This window comes from Clarias gariepinus, chromosome 19, assembly GCF_024256425.1.
Source record: "Clarias gariepinus isolate MV-2021 ecotype Netherlands chromosome 19, CGAR_prim_01v2, whole genome shotgun sequence".
In the NCBI taxonomy this organism is placed as follows: domain Eukaryota; kingdom Metazoa; phylum Chordata; class Actinopteri; order Siluriformes; family Clariidae; genus Clarias; species Clarias gariepinus.
In genome coordinates, this window is record NC_071118.1 from 26,587,849 (window position 1) to 26,609,790 (window position 21,942).

Below are 21,942 nucleotides of genomic sequence, written 5' to 3' on the forward strand. Positions count from 1 at the left end.
AATGAGGCTCCAGCTGGTATGTCTGCGTACATGTATGAGTGTGTGAGAGTGAGACAAACTGACGCTACTCCTGACACGTGGTTGGGCAAGCTGGACAAAACTATGAGTCACAGAATGCGCCTTTTATACAGAGGGAACGCACCGCATTAGCTAACAAAAAGCATGGATTAGCAAATGGCGCTGATGACGCCTAGACTGCAGGGCAAATAGGAAAGCCACTGAGTTTTCTATGTTAGCTGTTCAATTGATGTATTAAAGGTCACGGCTTTAAGGATCAAACGCATCTAACCCGTGATAGTTTTCACATACAGTAAGAAAATATGAAGTAAGTGAAAAATGAATGCCAAAAGCAAGAGTGCCACTGTTACTAGGATACAGGTCTATATTATTCACATGATTGCAATGCTTTAATAGCCCTTCTGCACACACTTAAGTGTGAGTTTGTGTGTATATCTGTGGTTTGTAGGTCAGAAGTAAAACGTTAAGAATACCACCATGCTCTACGAGAGTTTGGGAACAGTGTGGAAATTTTGCTTTATTAAGTAAAGTGTAATTGTCGAGATTGCAAATGAGCCACATCGTACCAGCCTGGAACGTTTATCAATTGTTGTAGCATTTGAAGGAAATGTGTCACCAATGACTGGGAATTTTCATGCTAGCACAAGCCAACACATTTCATGCTGGTGTCATTCAGCCATTTTGGAAGATAAGGCAATCCCCTTCATTATTGGTGGCTCGGTGGTAGGTGTCTCGTCTGCCATGCACAAGGGTTGGGTTTGATTTCCAGCTAATGCCCGGACCCCCGCCGCTGGATGCAGTGCCTGTTCCTGAATGAAATGGAGGGGTTGTGTCAAGGAGGGCAGCCTGTATAAAACCTGTGCCAATTTGTGTGTGGTTCAGATTATGGTGACCCCTTGATGGGAGCAACCAAAAGCACAACAACAACAACAACAAATGAAATGCCCCATTACATTACACATAAAAAGGTTGGCCTTCAGAATTTGTTTAAATTCTTCACTGCATGGAGGACCAGCAGGACGTTCATACTAGACAAGTCCTCTGCATGTTTGAGTCATTTCCGTACTGTCTTCTTCTTTGTCTTTCGGCTGTTCCCTTTCAGGGGTCGCCACAGCGAATCATCTGCCTCCATCTAACCCTATCCTCTTCTCTCACACCAACTTCATGTCCTCTCTCACTGCATCCATAAATCTCCTCTTTGGTTTTCCTCTAGACCTCCTGCCTGGCAGTTTCAACCTCAGCATCCTTCTACCGATATATTCACCATCTCTCCTCTGAACATGCCCAAACCACCTCAATCTGGCCTCTCTGACTTTATCTCCAAAACATCTAACGTGGGTTGTCCCTCTGATGAACTCATTTCTGTACTGTATATAAGTAAAAGATAAGGAACATGGACTGGTTTCGTGTTTTCAATCGACTGTTCGAAAGTTGCTGGCAGATTTTAAGGCCAGGCAACAATAAAGTAATGGATGTCGCTGTGGCTGAATTCAGAACAGTTAGACGGAAATTGGGAATTTGGTCAATCAACTCTTCCGCTGATAATAATTACTTTGACGCCTCAACTTTAATAAAGGCAAATATATTTCATCAAAACTTCATGAAATATTTTTTTATTTAATCTCGCCTTGCCTTGATTTCCTGCATATATCCTATTGAGTAAGGTTCCATTGGCACAACAATCAGTAGCCTAAAGCTGTCTAAAACCCTTGCTAGTTAAAGTACGATTACCTCACACGGTGAACCTCATGATTTGACCACATTGCTGAATAGCTACATGTGATGATTTGTTTTTGTCTTCCAGACTCTTGTGGTTTTCACAACTTTGCATTGCTGAAAAGTGTTTTCTTCAAAATATCACTTATTCCTATAGCATAGTTTTGGTTAATACATCTCCCAGGACTGTGAGTACAAGGTCAACATACTTTCCCTTGAGCAAGCATATTTTTATTAGTAATTTCTTCAAAATGAAGCCATACATGTGCTTGTCCATGTAACATAGGTAGAAAAGTAGAATGCAGGCGCTCAGCCATCAGCTGTGAACTTGGGGTTGTAACCATTCTTCATGGAGAGCTTAAAAATCATGCATACCCCAGGACTTGGAAAAGCAGCCAAATGCCTTGTGGTGGGCGGTCAAAGCCAAGAAGTTACTGGTTCAGGTCTGGCGTGGTTTCTCTTAGAATTGCTTTTGGGGTGGTTGGGGAATATGGGCTCCAGGGAAATAGTTAGGGCTCTGTCAGAAAGCCAAGACTGAGGAAGCTTAGTTGGTCATGTCTTGACTGATGACACACTATAACAGTTTGCTCCACATCCTGCAACATATTTTAGTCCTGTGTCACTGCAGTTAATAAGCAAGATGGTCAACCTGTACATGCTTCGTCTGGCTATGCTAAGATACATCAGCTTCCTGATAGGCAGAAATAAGAAAATTCATGGAAGTTTTTTTTTTTCCTGCATCTTCTGCTACAGTACAGTACAGCTGCCGTAGATATAGTGTAAGTAATATGCTTGTGGTTGTGACATCATAGCCTTGAGTGGCTGTTCTGACAGATTTAGATTTGATACTAAATCTATATAGTCTGGTACCCACAATGTAATATGTAATAACCCTGCGCACCATCACCACCACGACCGATTTAATAACCCCATCAGGGTGGTCCATAAACCAGGTTTACTATAAAATCTTACAGCATTATTACTTAAGATTTCCTAACCGGTCATAATCTTGTCTTTCTAGCATTCTTAATATGATAGTATGCATGTGAGTTTCTTCCCATATATAAGACCGCATGGTGGTATGGATCATCTTCATGTTTCGTTAGTATTGACTGGCATAATGTATTTATGAAGCATTTGATTTGGACTAAAACATGCTTACTGACATTGGAAACGCAAACTTTTTTTTCCATGCCCAGTCATCTTCACTAATCCTGATCTATTAGGATATCTATGGCCTTTAATTGGTTTTAGCTGGTCAGACTGAATTAAACTTGATTTTAACCCCCAGGTTGAATTAAGTGTTGTTAAACAGGTGGAACTCCAGAATGCCACACAAGCACAAGTTCAGTCATACGTCGGGTTGTATACTCGGTCTGTAAGTGGCAGCTCAGTCCAGGGACACTCTGACATCGCTGTGAAGGATCGTTTGGAAAATGAGTTGTTCTTGATGTTAAGTGACATTTTTACAAACCAAAGGGTAGAACAAACTTAGCATGTTGAACTGGTTCTCCAGGCAAGGATTAAAGCAGAACCTTTGGTTTCAAAGCATCTTTAATGGAGAATCACTACTAACAGTAGTTTATACAGTTGGGTGTGTACATCTAGGAATGTGAACATGACAGCATCTTAAACGACTCAAGTTTACACTTTAGTTATAATTTATAGTTGTTTGTAAGCTGCCTGCACCCCCCCCCCCAATCACTTTTTTCAGATTTAATTCAGTCACCTTCAGCTTTAATTACAGCACACAATGTAGTGTCCAGTTCATGTGTGAAAATAATTCCTTATGCTCCCAGAACTGCTCTTTCACAATCCAAGTGCAATCCAATGCAGAAAACCTCCATGGATGTGATAATCTGGTCATTCAGTACATTCAGGTCATCGACACATAACGTCCCTGAGTTTAGACCCGAGCAACCCCAGATCTGAGAACTGAGTTATAAGGAGACCATCCTGGTTTTGATAATGTGTTGAAGGATTCTTAACCCAGTTCCAGTAATTACAAATCTTCTTAGTTGTTTTCTTTGCTTGATGCAGCATCATAATTTGACTATTCTGAAATGGTGACTTTATTTATTTATTTATTGGGCAGTGAATATATATAAAAGTGTTTAAATGTACAAACAAAATAAATGATTTTCCCACACTTTTAATTGTGTAAAATCTTTTTAAGAGTTACATATTGAAATGATTTCTGTTTTGACTGGTTGGAATTTCTATATGTAAAATGGGAAATACCCTTAACTGCAGATTCAGATTCAGTATGTTTATGACTGTGTAAATCCAGGAAATGAATTCTGATATCATTGTACGTTTGTATTAAAAGGTAACTATTTCAGGTGTTAAACCACTCTACTTACAATACTACAAAAATTATTAGTCATTTAGTTTGTTTAAGGCATATTTTATTAGCTTCCAGATCCTATGGTAAGAAACATGGTCAACTTCATGCGGTTGTGTTTGAACGCGACTAGCCAGCTAGTTACCCTCAAATTATGGATGTTTTTTTATTATTTATTTCTTATTACTAGCATTTTTTCCGGCGCTGTCATAAATGTCAGGATACATGGAGTGGGAACTGCAGATGAACAGAAGCATCCAAATTGACAGCCAAGACCTCGAGAAAGTTGGCTGGTACAAATATCTCGGCTCCCTTGCCTGTCCCTTGCAATTGCAAGATCCATGTGAAGGTCAAGACATACAAGGTCATTGTGCGCTCAGTTGCCCTGTATGGATCTGATGGCTGGTCGACCACCTTCAAGCACAAACAAGCACTGTCTTTCAAGGTGGTTTCAGATGCTCCACTTTGTCTAGCATCAAAAATGAAGACGTGTGAATGGCTATGGGAGTGTCGCCAATAGCAGAGAAAATGCAGGAGGTCTGTCATGCGCAACAAAATGTCCCTGTGCCTCAACCCAGAGCCCCATGGACGACCCAAGAAACAGTGGCTTGACCAAGTCAAAGAAGACATGAGACTCGCCAATGTTGCCCCAAAGAAGACATGAGACTCGCCAATGTTGCCCCAAAGAAGACATGAGACTCGCCAATGTTGCCCCATATGATGTTCTTGATTGGATAAAGGAGACCTACTGTAGGAGGGACAAACACTAGAAAGAAGAAGAAGATTGGAGCTGTCATAAAGGATAGGTATTTCATGTTGCTATGATTGGTCATTGGATGTTGACGGATTGCTACTTAATAAAATCATTAAAATAACAAATTAATACTACAACTGCCTGGCATCGATCCAATTGCTAATCAATTAACTGTACAGATCAAACTGGAATTGATTTCCTGGCCAAATCTGACTGAAATATGGCCCTAATCATCAATCTTTAAATTGTTACACTATACAGTATGTAATACAAACATAAAATACTACTGTTCTAATATGATGCCTATAAATGTATTATTCACATTAGCAAAGAAGGAGCTAACAGGCTTGCGTTATTTTTCAACTGTCTTTTTCCCCCTGAATATTTATACTTAACAGTCTAAATACAGCCAAAACATGAAATTTTGGACTACTTACAGTCTGGAAGCTGGTCAATTCCAATCAAGTTGTCCAGCAGGAACATTTTGGTACAGGCTGCCATATTTGAAACATGGTTCCAGTGAAATGTGCTGAACAAACCCTTATGCTCAGACTGAAATCCGCAGGGACATAGGAAAAAGAAATCAACTTCAACCGCTGATTTCGGATGCCTGAACCTTCTCTGGCTGGTTTATGCGGATATATTTTCTTTCCCACAGTCAGGAACAGCATGTTTTAAGCTGGATCCCTCTCCATCCAGTGCTCTAATATTGCTGTGATTCATTGGTTTATTCATCCGTCTTCAGTAACCACTTTATCCTGGACAGGATGGCGGTGGATCGGAAGCCTGTCGCAGGGAACCATACACACAATTTCTCACACTCAATCACACGTGCTAGTAACAAGTCAGCTTGTTTTTAGAAGCTGGGAGGAAACCAGAGAGCCCCAGGACCTGAAAGAGCTTAGACCTGAAACGAGGGAGTTACTGTAGGAGCTCTAATATGTAAATGTTCATGATAGTGACATCATAATCATAAGAAGAAAAGTAGTTTTTTGGAGCTTAGTTTTTAACCTTAGAAAAAAGTTTAGCTTATGATACTTTAACATTGTCTTCACACTACATTTAGGTTAAAAGAAAGAAAAGAAAGAAACTTTTCTTTAACTTGTAATTACAGGATGAATAATGCCTCAGCAAATCACATGGCCTCATTCATTCCTCAGCAAAAAGAAAACAAAAAAAAAAGAAAAACACGAAATGAGCAAGAGTCTCGAGATGAGAGCGACTCATTGGTGTTTTTCGGCTGAGGTTAAGCGTTTCGCATAGCGGCGCTTTGACAGCGTGATGCCCTCCGAGCCTCATCAGAAGAACTGTTTGTACTGTTTCACAAGACGCATGAATTGCGATAAAGATCTGTCGTCTCTTTGTTACAGGGTCGTGAAGTTTCGTGCTCGCGGAGCCAGGTATTGTGTAAAAATGATTGCAGTGTGGAAAGACTTGGTGGTTAAAAGGCGAAGCGTGATTGCAGACAGATGCCGTCTGCAGAACTGCGGCCGAGCCAGACGTCTATGAGGAACTCGAGCGGCCGCCAAGCGAGAGTAGTCGCTGACGGATCCTCTTTGACCACACGTAGACAGAAACTGACATACACACCGCACACACAGATACACACGCTGTCTGACACATGGGAAGACCACAGGAACTGAAACCAAAGGTTTTTTTTTTTTACAAGTAGTCAGTGTCAGATGTGCTTGCAAGACTTCTGTGAAATGGAAGATGTATAGAACTGGAAAGAGTGCCAGTTGATGAGCAGGTATGACATTAAAAGAGTGTACGAAAGCAATGAAATGCTCACACGTACATACGTTCATATGAATATTGACCTGCTGGAAAATATTTGGAGTACAATTTTACAAGAATGATACTATTACTCATGTATTACTAAGAATAAATACTTATTCAAGTACGTGTACAAGATGGGGAAAAACACGCTGCGTAACCTATTATGTTTTTAATTTAACCTTCAGAGTACTCATTACGAATCTCAAAAACTTGGCTCAGTTGTTTCGCTATTCAGCTGTTTTCTTGCTCATTTCATTCATTTTTTTCTTTTGCAAGAAATTAAATCAAATTCACAATGATGACAAAGATGGTGCAAAGGTGCTACCAATGATTCATGCACAAGGACATGCCTAAACTAAATTTGAACAAAAACCATATTAATTTACTTTTATATTTGGTAAAATTGCCAGCAGGTTTAGTTTTTTGGGGATTTTTCAGTCACAGTTTTAATGCCAGCTTATTCATCAAAACATTTATTTCTAACAGGATTACTAAGAATTTCAACCTTAAGCTTCCAAATGATTTTATTTGATGAAGTTTCTTAATATGACGATTCGATATTTGAGAATATCTCCAAATCTTCTATGATAATATTTCAACCTTTCAACAACTTGAACTACAGAAGCTGGTGTTTTTTTTTTCTTTTTTTAATTCCTCATGCACTAATGTAAAGACAGACTGTTAAGCATCAGAACATAATAAGATAATGCATGAGCTCCAAAAACTGACCCTTAGTTTTAATTGGATTTTTTCTTAAAGCAGAGAGAGTCCTCCGCTCCGCTCCGCTCCGCTTCGCTCGCTCGTTTACACCAGCCGCCCCTGTAACTGTGTGCTTTCAGGTGGCACAGTGCATTAATGCTATTTTAATGCTAACCAGACCCCTCAATACGGTGCACGAATATGACCCCTGAAAACTCGGTGTGTGTGTGTGTGTGTGTGGGTGTGGGTGTACAGAGAGGCTTTCAGCACCTCATTACCCCTGTGTAACGTAATGAGGCTGTAGACCCCCGAGGGTCAGGGCTGAAATTGTGTTCTTGTTGAGGTGATGAGAGCTACTAGAGACACACCACCAGCGCCGCCGCCGCCGCCGCCTCGGCGCTTAACGTCAGAGAAACATGGTGTAATTAAAGATTGTACTCACAATTAAGTGGCTTCCTTTTAGGCGCGCTGCATCAAGGTTTGAACATGACCAAGCTTTTGGACAAGACCGACCAGTGAACCGCGCTCAGTGAGGCACCAGAGACATAAACGATTACAGTAAAGTGTAATAATGAAGTTCCTGGAACACTTTTGGTTATCAGCGTCTCCCCAGTGCAACCACATTTCCAAACAAAAGCTGGAAGTAATAGAGAAAGGAGGGAAAAGTCTCAGTGACAGAAGAACAAAAGAAAGGGTAGGAAGGAAGGAAGGAAGGAAGGAAGGAAAGGAGAAGAAGGAAGGGAAAATAAGAGGAATTGAGCAAAGAAAGGAAGGGATAGGAGATAGGTATGGAAAGAAGGAAGGGAGGAAGTAAGGCAAACAAAAGCATAGTAAAGGAAGAAGGTAGGAAAAGTAAGAGGAGAGAGGAGATGGAATGGAAGGGATGAAAAAAGGAAGGAAGGGATGGTGGGAAGGAAGAAAAGAATGATGAGGGCAGAGCAAAGGAATGGAAGAGGGAGGAAAGGGAATAGGAGAAGGGAAGAAAGGAAAAAAGTGTGGAAGAGAGGAAAAGAAGATAGGGATGGAAGAAAAAATGTTGGATAAAAGGAAGGAATGAAGAAGACAGAAAAGAAAGAAATATAGGAAAACGAGTGGGGAAGTTAGGAAAGAGTTGGGAACGAAGGAGGAAATTAGGAAGGATAAAGGGTAAAAAAAAAAGAAGGGTTAGAAGAAAGAAAGGCAGGAAAAGAAGGAAGGCAAGGGAAAAGATGAGTGAAGGAAGAAAGGAAGAAGATAGTAAACAGAGAAGGGATGTGGAAGGAAGGAAAAAGTGTAGAAATTAGCAAAGGAAAGGATATATTGGAGAAAGAAAAATGTAGAGGAGGAAAGAAGAAGGGAATTAAGGAAGGATGCAAGCAAACAAAAGAAGGAAAAGAAGAAAAATGAAAAAAAATGAAGTGAGGAAGGTGTATTAGGAATACAGGAAGTAGGTAAGGAAAGTAAGAAAAGGAATGAAACTGATAAAGCAATCCACGGAAAGAAGAGATGAAAAAGTTTGGTAATGGGGCTGTTTGGTAATGGCTGTTAAGCCAGAGAGCTGTATTCTAATCTGGCACTTTTAATGTCCTAGGGCTATGTCCTAACCCTTATTCAAGTGTTCAGTGTCCTTTTTTCAAAATATAATGGAGGAGGGCTGTGCCCCAATGTCATACTGTTACGCACAAGGGCTGTGTTCTAATCTCATGCTGATAATCATGAGGGCTGTGTTCTAATCTCACACTGTTAAGCAGGAGGGCTGTGTTCTAACCCCTTGCTGTAATGCATGGGTGCTGTATACTATTTTCAAAATATAATGCATGACGGGTGTGTTTCAATATCATACTCTACAACAGGAGGGATGGGTCCCAATCTCACACTGATAAGCAAGAGGGCTGTGTCCTAATCTCATCCTGTTAAACAGGAGGGCTGTGTGGTAATCTCACATGGTTACACAGGACGGCTGTATCCTAGTCGCGCACTGTTAAGTAGGAGGGCTGCGTCCCAATCTCACACTGTTAAGTAGAAGGGCTGCGTCCCAATCTCACACTGTTAAGTAGGAGGGCTGCGTCCCAATCTCACACTGTTAAGTAGGAGGGCTGCGTCCCAATCTCACACTTTTAGGCTTTGAATTGTATCCTAATCTACCAAACTTGTGAAACTTTCACAATTTCTACTGCCTAGCAACAGGGTCAGGGTACAGGGCAAGTTTCTGTGGTGACAGTTGCTAGACGGCAGCTGAATCTTAGCAACCGAGATGTCAGGCGCTGCTTCAGCTGTGCGTCTCATCGCACCTTCCACTGAGAAGACGTTCACGCAGGAGGATTTTACACACGTGTGTCTAAGACTACATTTCTAAATATAGAGGGAAGAAAATCATAAATGTACTGTACTTCAAAACACACACACACACACATTTCTCAATAAGAATCTCCTGCTATAACCCAGGCTCTTAACTCATCCAGCTTTCAACACATTAATGAAGGATCTCTGGGTGTTTAGTTTCTGTTTATTGCCAATATTCAAGTTTTTCCCATTAATGATTTGTACAGATTGACCGCTAGCATTAGCATCTGCCTGCAGCTTTTCCTGTAGCTTAGTGAGCTAAACTTCCCCAACAGGAAAAATCGATTAAATACAGCTAGCAGGAGCTTTGCTAACTACAGTAGCTAGTTAAGAAGTTACTCGACTCTTCTCATAAAGCTTTAGATTTTGTAATGGTCCCGTGACATTAAGTGACAGATTAGCTTTAAATAACTGGTTATGTTTTGTATCACACTGGTGATTCATGCTAACACTTGACTAGCGCCACAGCGTGTGAACTGAAACCATCTGAGTCATATGACGTCAAGAGAACGCATATTTCTGTCCCTTCTGTTCCCCCATGCAGACTTTTTTTTTGTTGTTGTTAAACATGCGTTGTCGTGAATTCACTAATCAGACCAGGTTAAAAATGATAGAAAATCGAATAAAAAGTGTGTTCGAATGTTGTGGAGATATACCTCGTTGCTAAGACTAGTCTGGTTCGATAATAATTTAATTTTTTAAATTTAAGTTTTAAAATATTTTTCGTTACAGACACGTGTTGCTTAAGGTTTAAAAAACTATTTTTAGACTCATTTACTTTTTCTTTTTAAATGTTACAGTGGTACCTCGACATACAAATGCCCTAATTTTGGGGAAAAAACGTTGCACGTACGCCGGGGAGCAGCTCAAAACAAGTTGACGTATTTTTATTTATTTATTTATTTTTTTGCTTTTTGTGCAAGATTTAGAGAAGACACAGCACCATGGATCCCAAGAATGTTAGCAAGAAGAAAAGGGAGTCGCTTTCAGTTTGGTTTTTGAAGCAGCCACTGCTAAGCGGAATCGTAAATAAAGGTAAAGTAAGGTTTATATCTATTTATTTCACATTTTACTTCATTGACATGTGTTTTTTTTATTTTTTGTTTTCATTTTTAAAAATATGATTATAGTGTTAGAAATTCGTAATATCGGTAATATTTTCGGGTGGCTGGAACGGATTATCTGCATTTACATTATTTTCTGTAGGAAAATGCGTTTCACTATACAAAACTTTGCCTTAAGAACTCGTCTTTGGAATGGATCAAATTCGTATGTAGAGGTACCGCCGTATATTAAATACGTAATAAAGATTTTGCTGGGGTTATCATGCTAATGCTAGAACTTTGCTATCTGAACAGATTGGAAATTTGTTTCAGATTTAAGGTCATGAAGCTGTTGAAAGTAATTACAATAACTCCCAATCAGTTTAATTATTTTCTCGGTTTAATTGTGCTTTTTCACGGGTAGCATTTAGCTTATCAGCAACATGCGACTAACCTTTTCCTTTTTTTTTCTTCCTTCCTTTTTTTATTTAAACAGACTCAAAGATTTAATCAAATGAAAGCTTTGAGCGTTTCATCAAGTTGAAAAGGTCATGGGAAGGTTTGTTTCTACGCTAACATGCACACACACACACACACACACACGCACAGACATACATACAGAGTGAGTTAGCAAGAGCTATTTTTTCTTTCAGCTCTGCACTCCACACACACACACACACACACACACACACCGAATAAAAAATCATGTTAATGAATTTCTCACTCAGAAAATAAACATCGAAGCCGAGTCTCACACCTCGTTCTCTTTCGTTCACCCCGTCACTGAGGCAGACTATTCAAACACCAGAGCTACGATCCCCCTCGTGCAGAGCCGAGGCACACGTTAAATAAATAAATGGTCTGGAGGAAAAAAAATAAAACACACGGTTGAGATTATATTGAGCTCGATTGTAAAGCTAATTAGTTTATTCAGTGCAAACACGACTCTGTGCACCTGCAGCACCGAGCGAGCTTAATGATAGTGCAGTGCTGAGGTAGAAGATTAGCCATTAAACCACCCCCGCCACCCTAACACACACACACACACACACACACACACACACACACCATATATACAGGGTGGGCCATTTATATGGATACACCTTAATAAAATGGTGATATTAACTTCCTATTTGTGGCACATTAGTATATTTGAGGGGGAAAACTTTTCAAGATGGGTGGCGACCATGGTGGCCATTTTGAAGTCGGCCATTTTGGATCCAACTTTTGTTTTTTTAATAGGAAGAGGGTCATGTGACACATTAAACTTATTGGGAATTTCACAGGAAAAACAATGGTGTGCTTGGTTTTACCGTAACTTTATTCTTTCATGAGTTATTTACAAGTTTCTGACCACGTATAAAGCAGTTATTAGCAGTTTACATACTAATGACACGTAAGAAGCGAATAGAAAACGTGTGTTGATGTCTGGTGAACGCAGTAACCGGGTCATTGCAGCAGATTTCAATGCAAGACACCCTACGAGACCACCCATCTCCCATGCTACAGTTAGCAAACTGCTAATAACTGCTTTATAAGTGGTCATGAAAGAATAAAGTTACGTTAAAACCAAGCACACCATTGTTTTTCTTGTGAAGTTTGATGTGTCACATGACCCTCTTCCTGCCATCATAACGGTGATCCACTATGTGTTCTAACTCCTTCCTATGACAACCAGCGTTAACCTTTTCCTCATTAGAACTTCTACCCAGTCCTCTAGCCATCGCGATCTGGCCCAAGTCACAGTAGCTCAGTTAAAGTGTTGGAATTGGCAAGTACAGTATAAGGATTCGAGTGACTGATAAGGGGTTAAATGGTGACGTCTAGACGACTTGGGTCAGAGCAACTCCAAAACTGCAGCTCTTGTGGGATGTTCCTGGTCTGCAGTAGTCCAAAAGAGATCCAAGAAAGAAAAAACGGTGCACTGGCGACAGGGTCATGGGTGGCCAGGGTTTACTGATGCACATGGGGAGTGAGGTCTGGCCCGTGTAGTCCGATCCAATAGAAGTGCTAGTGTAGGTCGAAATGTGTGATAGAAAGAAGTAAGAAGACACAACGCATCACTGTTATGGTGGCAAAAGGGGGACCTACACACTCATGATATGGCTGATTATTTATATATATATAGTATTCAGATTAAACCCTTCTCTTCCTTTTTTCAACAGCTCCTCTGGGGTAAAACCAGTGCCTCGTTCCTCTTCTGTTTTGTGTACAGCTTCTTAGGAGACCACACACACACACACACAAACACAATATTCATGTTATTCTACACCTACAGTGGCTTCTCTTCCCTATATCTACAGTTCCTCGATGATAAAAACCAGTCTCCTGTTCCTCTTGTGTGGCTCGTTACAACAGCCTCCACAAACCCCCACACCACCTCTCTCTCTCTCTCTCTCTCTCTCACACACTCTTACTTTAAACGGTCTGTTCATTCTTTTTTATATCGCACTACACATTGTCAGTCGTGTTCATACGTCTGCGTTACACCTACATAACTCCATCGTACTTAATTATGCTGTACATTTAATAAGGCTTATTTAAAGACATGTTTGACAGGCCGTGGTCTACTTAAGATTTGTCTGTCTACAAGGGGGTTTAAGTCAAAGTGGGACTTTTTATCGTGCAAGATAATAGAACGCAATTTTATTTCTTTATATAATCTCCTGCTACACTAATGTACTTATCCCAGTGTTCCACGATTTCTTGAATACCATCAAGGTAGAATATTTTCTCAGTACGCCAGAGCCATGATGAGACCTCCTGCTTCATGTCTGAGACGCTGGCCTACCAGGAACTCCTTCAATGGCCAGCTTCATGTGAGACTGGCTTGGATTGAGATCAGGACTGTATGAGAGACATGGCAATAACTTCCAATCGAGTTGGTGTTGGTAAATGATTGTGTGTACAGTTATCACAGACAGATTAAGGATCACACGTTCCACTCGCTGACTGTTCACGGGAACGACTGCATTGGGCTCCGAGCCACCTCGGGCGTGGTCGTCATCCATGGACTTCTTGAATACGTTTGCACTGTTTAATGTTTTATAAGAGTCTCATCACCACACTGTGCACTCATGAGCAATAGTGATTAGTTAAATGGCGCTACTTTCGATTAGCTTAAATTACATGGTGCGAATAACAGTAGAATATTACATTTAGTGATTGTTGTGGTTTTCAGCGAATGCAAATAACAGTACATTTGTGACTATTAGCTTTTTGCATTTCTACAGTTTTTTTTATAGTCTACTACAAAGTTAACTTGTAACAAATGTAATTTACTGTGGTTTTACTTAAGCATACATAATTTTATTATACAAAATTACATTATTTTAGCTGTTTATATCTTATCAACTGAATATATCAGTGTATTTTTTAAATAAATAAATATATATATATATATATATATACTATTATATATATATATATATATATATATATATATATATATATTTCATTTAAGGTTTATAATGTCAAAATTAAAGATCATTAAACTCTATGTGGCTTTTGCATTTTTAAAAGTTTATTTTTATACATAAATAATACCCTGATTTATTGTTTTTTTAATAGTTATAAGCAAAACATTAAATTAAAGAAGCGTTTAGGTTGTATCCGATTAGTCGAAGGAAAAAATAATCGCCCAACTAATCGATTATCAAAATAATCGTTAGTTGCAGCCCTAGTAGTGAAAAAGTCATAAAATTATCATTTGAAAATAATTATAAAATATACATAACTGTTATTACTATGTCATTACAAGTGTAATAACAGCAACAGACTTGAAACAGAATCCAAATGTTATTACTGATTTTGAAGCCCTATTTCCGTACAGCATCTTATTTATGAAGACAATTTAAAAACACTCAATATAAAGTGTGTCCAATAAATGTACATTCTTATGAAGTGCTATGGGTATCTTTGGCAACTTTGTGAAAGTGATGTTAGTAAAAATAATGTCAAAATAAAGGATACTAAAAACAAGTATTTTATATAAATATATGTTTTATATTAACCAAGTCCACCACAAAGACAACATTTTACATTTTAGTATAATTATACTTGTTATAAGGTTTTTATGATTATGATAATGAATGTGTTATAAAGGCACTATGTGCCGTACGTACACATCAAATATAGAATTAGCAAAAATGTTTACAAGCCAACAATTGTTGATATGTTAACTTTTTAATTATTTTAATTAATTACCTCTAATCAATTAACCTTATTAAAAAGGATTAGGGTACCTGATGACTGTAAGTGTTACTGTAAGTGCTATTCTACAGCTTTTTTACTGAGTTATGAACAAAAACTCAAGCAGCTTAAGACTTCAGACGGGAGTAACCCCAAGAGGAAGCACCGCGTCCTGAGGAGCGAGACAGGAAGCAGATGAAAGCAGTGGACATGATGGAGAACATGAGAAGGCGGCGAGAGAAAGCGGAGCAGGAGCGAGTGTTACAGTGAGCGCCGCAGAGTCGTTACTCCAGCCCTCCATCATTAAACAGTTCATTCAGGAAGTGAATGGGTCATGACATCACTTCCTCACAGGAAGGGCCAGGAAGTACGGCGACGGATCTCCAGTTCCTCTGGGGAGAGCGAGCAAAAACTGTGACTGTGAAGACACACACACACACACACACAGTATGAAGTTCCCCCAAAACTAGTCAAATTCACTAAAGTGTGACTGTCACACAGTCAGGGGAAAGCTGCACCTGCTGTTCAGCCACACACACACACACACACACCACAGGTAGGTGGCCGCTGCTTCCTGTCACCTATACAGCTGTATCAGAACTGCAGGGGATTTCAAGCATCCAGCTGCTGTGTGTGTGTGTGTGTGTGTGTGTGTGTGTGTGATGGGAGCGTGACAGCTGGAGTGTGCCTCTCCTGCTGGTTGGTGTGGCTCCTGGCTGGGGGCAGCTGTAGCTTTTGTTATAGGCAGATAATAGAGAGTAAGTAGTTGAGAGACAGAGAGAGAGAGAGAGAGAGAGAGAGAGAGAGAGAGAGAGAGAGAATCTCAGTAATTTAGAGAGAATGTGACAGAAAGACAAGTAAATCTGAGAGCATTCACAATGAAAAGGAAAGAATGAGAAAGAGAGGAAACTTTACAGCTGCTTCAGTTTTTTTTATATGTTTAACCTGTTAAAGCCATCGCTTATGAGAAACGCAGATAAAAACAAACAAAAAAGAAAATGCAAGAAACAAATGTTAGAAAGAAAGAAAAAAAGTAAGGCAAAAAAGAAAGAAAGAAAGGAAGTAAGGAAGAAATAAGAATGAAGAAAAAATAAATGAAAAAAAGCAAAAAAAATAAAGAGAGGAAGAATGGAAGACAAACAGAAAAGAAAGGAATACAGAAGAGGAAGGAGTAAAGAAAAATAAAGGAAGAGGATGGAAGAGAGGAAAGAAGAAAGAAAGGAAAGAAAAATAATGTAAAAATAAAAATAAAATACATTAAAAAGTAAAAGTAGAAATAAATAAAGACAAATGAAAAAAGAGAGAGAGAAAAGAAAGGAGAAAGAAGAAAAGAAAAAAGAGAGAAAAAAGCCAGCAATAAAGAAAAAGGGAAGAAACAAAGAAAAGAGAAGAAATAAAAGACCACAATAAACAAAGCAAAAGAGAAGAGGAAAGAATAAAACACACGCGCACACAAAGGACCTGTTAGTTAATTAACTGTAGTGATGATGATGATCCTAAAGAGAGACGAGAGAGAGAGAAATAAAGACACACAGACGGGACGTGTTTCACTTCTCATCCCAGTTTATTTGTAACTGCAGAAACAAAACCAGAATAAAAGAAACGGCTGAAGGCTTTCAGCGGCGACGTCTCGACTAAACATCAACGCAAACAGAGTGAATCTGCATTCAGCAGTCTCGGTGAACGAGGAGGTCAAAGGTTACAGCAGTCCTGCCATGTGTGTGTGTGTGTGTGTGTGTGACATTGCTTAGAAACAAAAGTAAATGTACAGTTCTTCTTCTCTGGGAGATCAATGAGAAGCGAAGGTAGATGTCAATTAAATAAAAGCCTAAAATTATACAAATACAAAATAAAATAAATTGCTTGTTTGAAGACGAGCATGTGCAAGTTCCGTGTTTTAATCCCCTAACCCACCACTCCCCCCCACGCCCCCTTCCCCCCCTCACACACACCCCATAGACCCCTCGCTCCCCACACACACATGCTCATCTTCAAGGCTTCGGTTCTTGATGCAAGACAGAAATTATACAAACACAAACCTGCAGATTCGGAAACATAAACCTTGGAGGTTGTGTGTATGCATATACATATATAGTATATACGGTATGTGTGTGTGTGTGTGTGTGTGAGAGAGTACAAGTGAACACGTTTTCCTCAAATAAGAAAAGAAAGCAGCTGAAGACTACAGTCTACTCCCCGTGTCTCAGGAGACGCCTCCTAACCTTCCTCTGGTTGTCGTTATGTTTGTATCTGCTGTGTATATGACTACATGCAGACGACTGGCTCGCGTAGAATCCGATATCGTTACACACACGTTTGCAAAAAGCCCAGAGTAACGGACGAATATTATTAGCTAGATACGATTAAGACATCTCGTTATCTGCAAAGAAACCCAATTAACCTCTTATGTGTTTTTTTTTAGTTTTTTTTTTTTTTTTAAGATATTTTGAGTAAAAAGTCCACCGCAACATGCCAAAACACAAATTAAAGCCATGCTCCTATCTGGGTTTTTTTTTTCTCCCCAAACTTCTACTAGGAAACTGCACCGCAGAACAAAACGTTGAAAAAAAAAATCCAAATGGTAAAATCTTTAAAAGTGGAATTTCGGCGGAAAAAAACAACAACAACAACAACAAAAATCCAACGCACACGATTTCAGCTTGGTGGGAATGCTTAATTCTGATTGGTCGGAAAAGTAAAATTGCATCAACACGAACAGGGATACATATATACTGTACGACAGATGCTTTACAAAAAAAAAAAAAAGAAGAAGGTGGGATTGTTGATGTTTTTTTTCCTCTAAGATGAGGTTTATTAATGTGAGAAACATTTTTGGAAGGAGTCTCCTGTGTCGGCGCTTTGGAATGATATCAGGTCTTTACATCTTTAAAGATATTTAGAACAGAATTATTTATGAGTGTCTGTTAGCCTTTCTTTTGTGAGCAGGTGATAGTGTTAGTCTTCGCCCCCTCTCAGGTGGTAGCTGGCACCATCAGTCAGTAGGCGTCAGGTTGACTAAAACTTTGGACTTTGATTTAAAAAATTTTATACAGAGTTCTGAGAGTCAGACTAGCAGACCCTGATACCGCGGCTGGCAGTCGAGCTACTCCTGCACGTACACCTCGGATACAGAAGTAGGCCTGGGCATTATGTACGTCCTCCAATGATCGCGTCCTGGAAAAGTCTAACCAAATGACGTAACGGCGGAAGAAACCGCCAACAATCCGACGGTGTCATCTACCTTCGGATAACACCGTGACTATAAGTCATAGCGCGCACCTCATGTGTACAATAAGTAAGAGCTAGAACTAGTTTTGACGTAATAAGTCAACCGGGAACACAGTAACAAGCTAAAAGGGGGCATATCGCCACCTATTGTAGTGGCGTCAGACTGTGCAAAAGTCTTTTTCCCAATTATGTTGGTATAGTTGGCCATATATCGCCCAAATGGGTCACTTTCTACTGCAAAATCCTGAGCCCTATATGTTTATCAGCATAAAAACAAACCAACAATAGAAATAATAGCTAAATTAAAAAATGGCTAAAATGCTGTGGGTTTCAAGGGCTTCCCTTTAAAAGCCCAAACCTATTTGGAACACATTAAAAAGATAAATAAATATAAAAATGATGGAATTTTCCATGAAAAAGGAAGGTTTAAACACCCTATGTGACATACAGTGTGTTAGAGTCATTTTCTTAATTAGTTTTATATGAATTTCCTCAAGGAATGTAGTAGATTAAAAAAAAAGTTAAATATGCGGAAACTTGATTTCAGTAACCAAATACAATTTTTTAAAAACGAGCTAGATGTGTTCCACGTGCTACTCATCGACACCAACATTTTGGAAATGATGCCACGTGTACACAAATTCACAGACTGTCACATCTAATGAACATCCTGGTGCAGTCGCCTCACTTTGCGACTTCGTGAGTTAAAGTCGAGGATGAAGCTGAACAAGAAAGTGTTTGTGACACCCGTGTCAGGTTTACTGAAACAAGTCAATGACTGGTGTGACGAGCCCTTGCTTGAAATATCGTCTTATGTACAATTTGTACAAGTTTATAAAGAAAGGAGTTGTTTAGTGCTCCTTTCCTTTCATGCAGCAAAACCCAGGAGGTTTTTTTTTTCCTTTTGGTCAGAAAAATGCTCTTTTACATGATATGCTGCTTTCTTTTCTGGCCCAAAGATAATTTTCTGCAAGATGAAATCATGAAGTCATAAAATAAACAAACATGTATAACACAAGTTTGTTCCCCACACAGGGTGCCTAAGACTTTTGCACAGAACTGTACTTCTGTCAATAGATCAATTCTCCTGCCGTGCCTGTATAATGGGACGAGGACAGCGGTCGAATACAACGGCTGTACCCACTCAACATTAAACAGATAAATAAAGAAACATTAAAAATGCTTTGGTCTTAAAACAATACATGATGCGTCTACATGAATTTGAATTGATGTGGATGTTTTTACAATCTAAAAGCGTGCAACACTAGTTTTAGTGTTCAATAGTAGATAAATTCGGCAACTTTGGCGTGCGTTTATCGTGCGCGGTAAATCTTTTTTTCTGCGGAATTACCCATTTTAGTGCCAGTACTCGCCAGACGATAAGACAACCTCCATCAGTGACATGACTCGTCTACTTATCCTAATCCTAAGCAGGCCGATGTTGTGTGTGTGTGTTATAGTCTGAAAAATACTACACAAAACCTTACCAAATTTTGCACAGCTTTGTAACTCATCCATCGACCATCCTTCACCAGTTTTCCTTCATGTTTTTTTTTTTTCAGTGCAAAATATTTCAAACCTGTGCAATAGGTCTAGCCCTAAACCATTTTCATAGGTCAAGTCACATGTACTGTGTATACTGCTTTTAAATGTACATTTAAAAAAATCAGTAAGATATATCATACATTACAATAACATTACAATAAGTATTATACACGGGGGTCACTGACGCAGAGCAGCGGGGCGGGACGAGCGCTGCGGCGGGAAATAAAATAAAAAAAACTGAAGAGGAAACAAAAAGGACGCGCGGCAACAAAGAGGCCGGCGCAGCACGCCTGATGCTTTTATCTGCAACCTTCTCAATACAGACACGTGCGCGCTCTCTCTGGGTTGGACAAGAGGACGAGGGCTGTGTGTCTGGCCTTATAGTCTCCAGTGGCCATCTGCCATCCAGAGTCAGGCTGTGGAGTGTGTGTGTGTGTGTGTGTGTGTGTGTGTGTGTGTGCGCACGCTGCAGAGACAAAAGCAGGCTAAGCCCTCTGCAGTCTGTCTGCTTGACCTCGGCTAGACAGCGCTGATGGGCGACAGCGTGCTCCGGGGACATGATTCGCCAAACAATCACACACACACAGGTCTGGAGAGGGGGATGGAGAGAGGGATGAGGACAGAGAGAAAGGCTGGATGGTTGGCACAAAAGAAAGCGAAAAATTGCATCGCTCTCCCCTGTGTGTTAGCGCTAAAATCTCTCTTTATACAGGTAGCGCGCTCATTGGCTCCTTCATGTGTTTACATGTACGTATTTCTGTGTGTTTATTTCTTCATGGCTCCTGACAATGCTACTTATGTTTATGCATGTAGCATGTTTACTAATGGAACAGCAGTCTGGCTTCATGTCTGAAAGCGCATCATTAACATGCGGCTGCGGAACGACGAGCGCATACATATTCCCTCTGATCTGCATAGAGTTAACCTTTAACCTCTGAACCCTAGGACAGGGCCCAGTCACAGCTGCACTATCCAACTGCTTTCCATCGCCACCATCCATCCAATTACACGTCAATGTTATTAGACTTATCCGTACGCCCCGTCCGTTTCTCCATCATTACACACAGCCATTTATACCGTCATACAATTGGTCACCCACTTATCCATCCATCCATCCATCCATCCATCCATCCAGTCTTCACTCTATCCACCTAATTATGCATATGTTGACTAATCTATCCGTCAGATTAGCCATTCGTTTATTCATTCACCCATCCCTCTATCCACTCATACACACACACACACACACAATGTTTGAGTAATATATAAATATCGGATTTATCCATTTGTCTATACAAATTCTATCTATCCGTCCAGTCATTCATCTATCCATCTATTTTCCCATTTATTAATTCATCCACTCATCCATTCAGTTACACATCCGTCCATGTATGCACTTATTCTTAAATTCAAATAATTAACCCATTAATCCAATCATGAACCTTCCACTTAAATCTTTAACCCATTTATCCATCCATCTTCCCATTAATTTAGTCATTCATGCACTCATCCATCCATCCATTCATCCATCCATCCATCCATCCATCCATCAATCCAGGTATGCCCTTATTTTTATACTCAAATAATTAATCCATTACCTAATTCATCCATCCATCCATGCACTCATTCATACACTCAAATTATTAATCCATTTATCAGTCTTTCTTTACATCCATCCATTCATCAAAATGGTTACCCATTTAATTTTTTATCCATCCACTTATCTACCGAGTTGCCATCCATCCATCCATCCATCCATCCATCCATCCCATGAAGCAGACCTTGCCTTCTTACACATGAATAAGTGTTACTTTTACCACACTATCTCTTGTAGCACTAAGTGGCGATGGCCTCCAGGGGGCTCCACCTGTTTGTTCATGTGCGTGTGGGTTTGTGTAAGTATGAGGGTCATGCGGTCAGTTTCTCATGGAGCACTGTGGGATGAGGGTCTCCCTTTTGTTCCACCGGTGTGTCTATATACATGTGTGTATGGGTCATGCGGTGAGTTTCTGGATGGTTCTGTTGTAGTACTGCGTGGTGACGGCCTCCAGGGGGCTCCACTGATGAGCGTGCAGCTCGATGACCTCCATGAGCAGCGAGCGCGTGAGCGGAGACTCGGATGGACTCAGCATCTTGTCCCTCACTGCGGCTAACAGCTCCATCATCATCTCCGGCAACTGCTCCTCCAACAGCCATCCTGTGCTGTGCAGCTGATACGCGGACACACACACACACACACACACACACACACACACACACACACACACACACACACAAAGAGAGAAAAAGAGTCATTAGGCCAA

The 21,942-nt window shown here is 40.0% G+C and overlaps 1 protein-coding gene across 2 annotated transcripts in view; it reads right to left on the reverse strand.

Moving 5' to 3' along the window:
* Window positions 1–20,076: 20,076 nt before the first annotated feature.
* The window catches only part of ctif (CBP80/20-dependent translation initiation factor), a 68,234-nt gene continuing 66,368 nt past the window's right edge, over window positions 20,077–21,942 (reverse strand). For both annotated transcript variants that reach the window (XM_053478651.1, XM_053478650.1), the window contains one exon: window positions 20,077–21,849. In XM_053478651.1, the coding sequence (XP_053334626.1) occupies window positions 21,634–21,849 (216 nt within the window). In that variant the 3' untranslated portion in view covers window positions 20,077–21,633. The remainder of the gene's footprint in view (window positions 21,850–21,942) is intronic.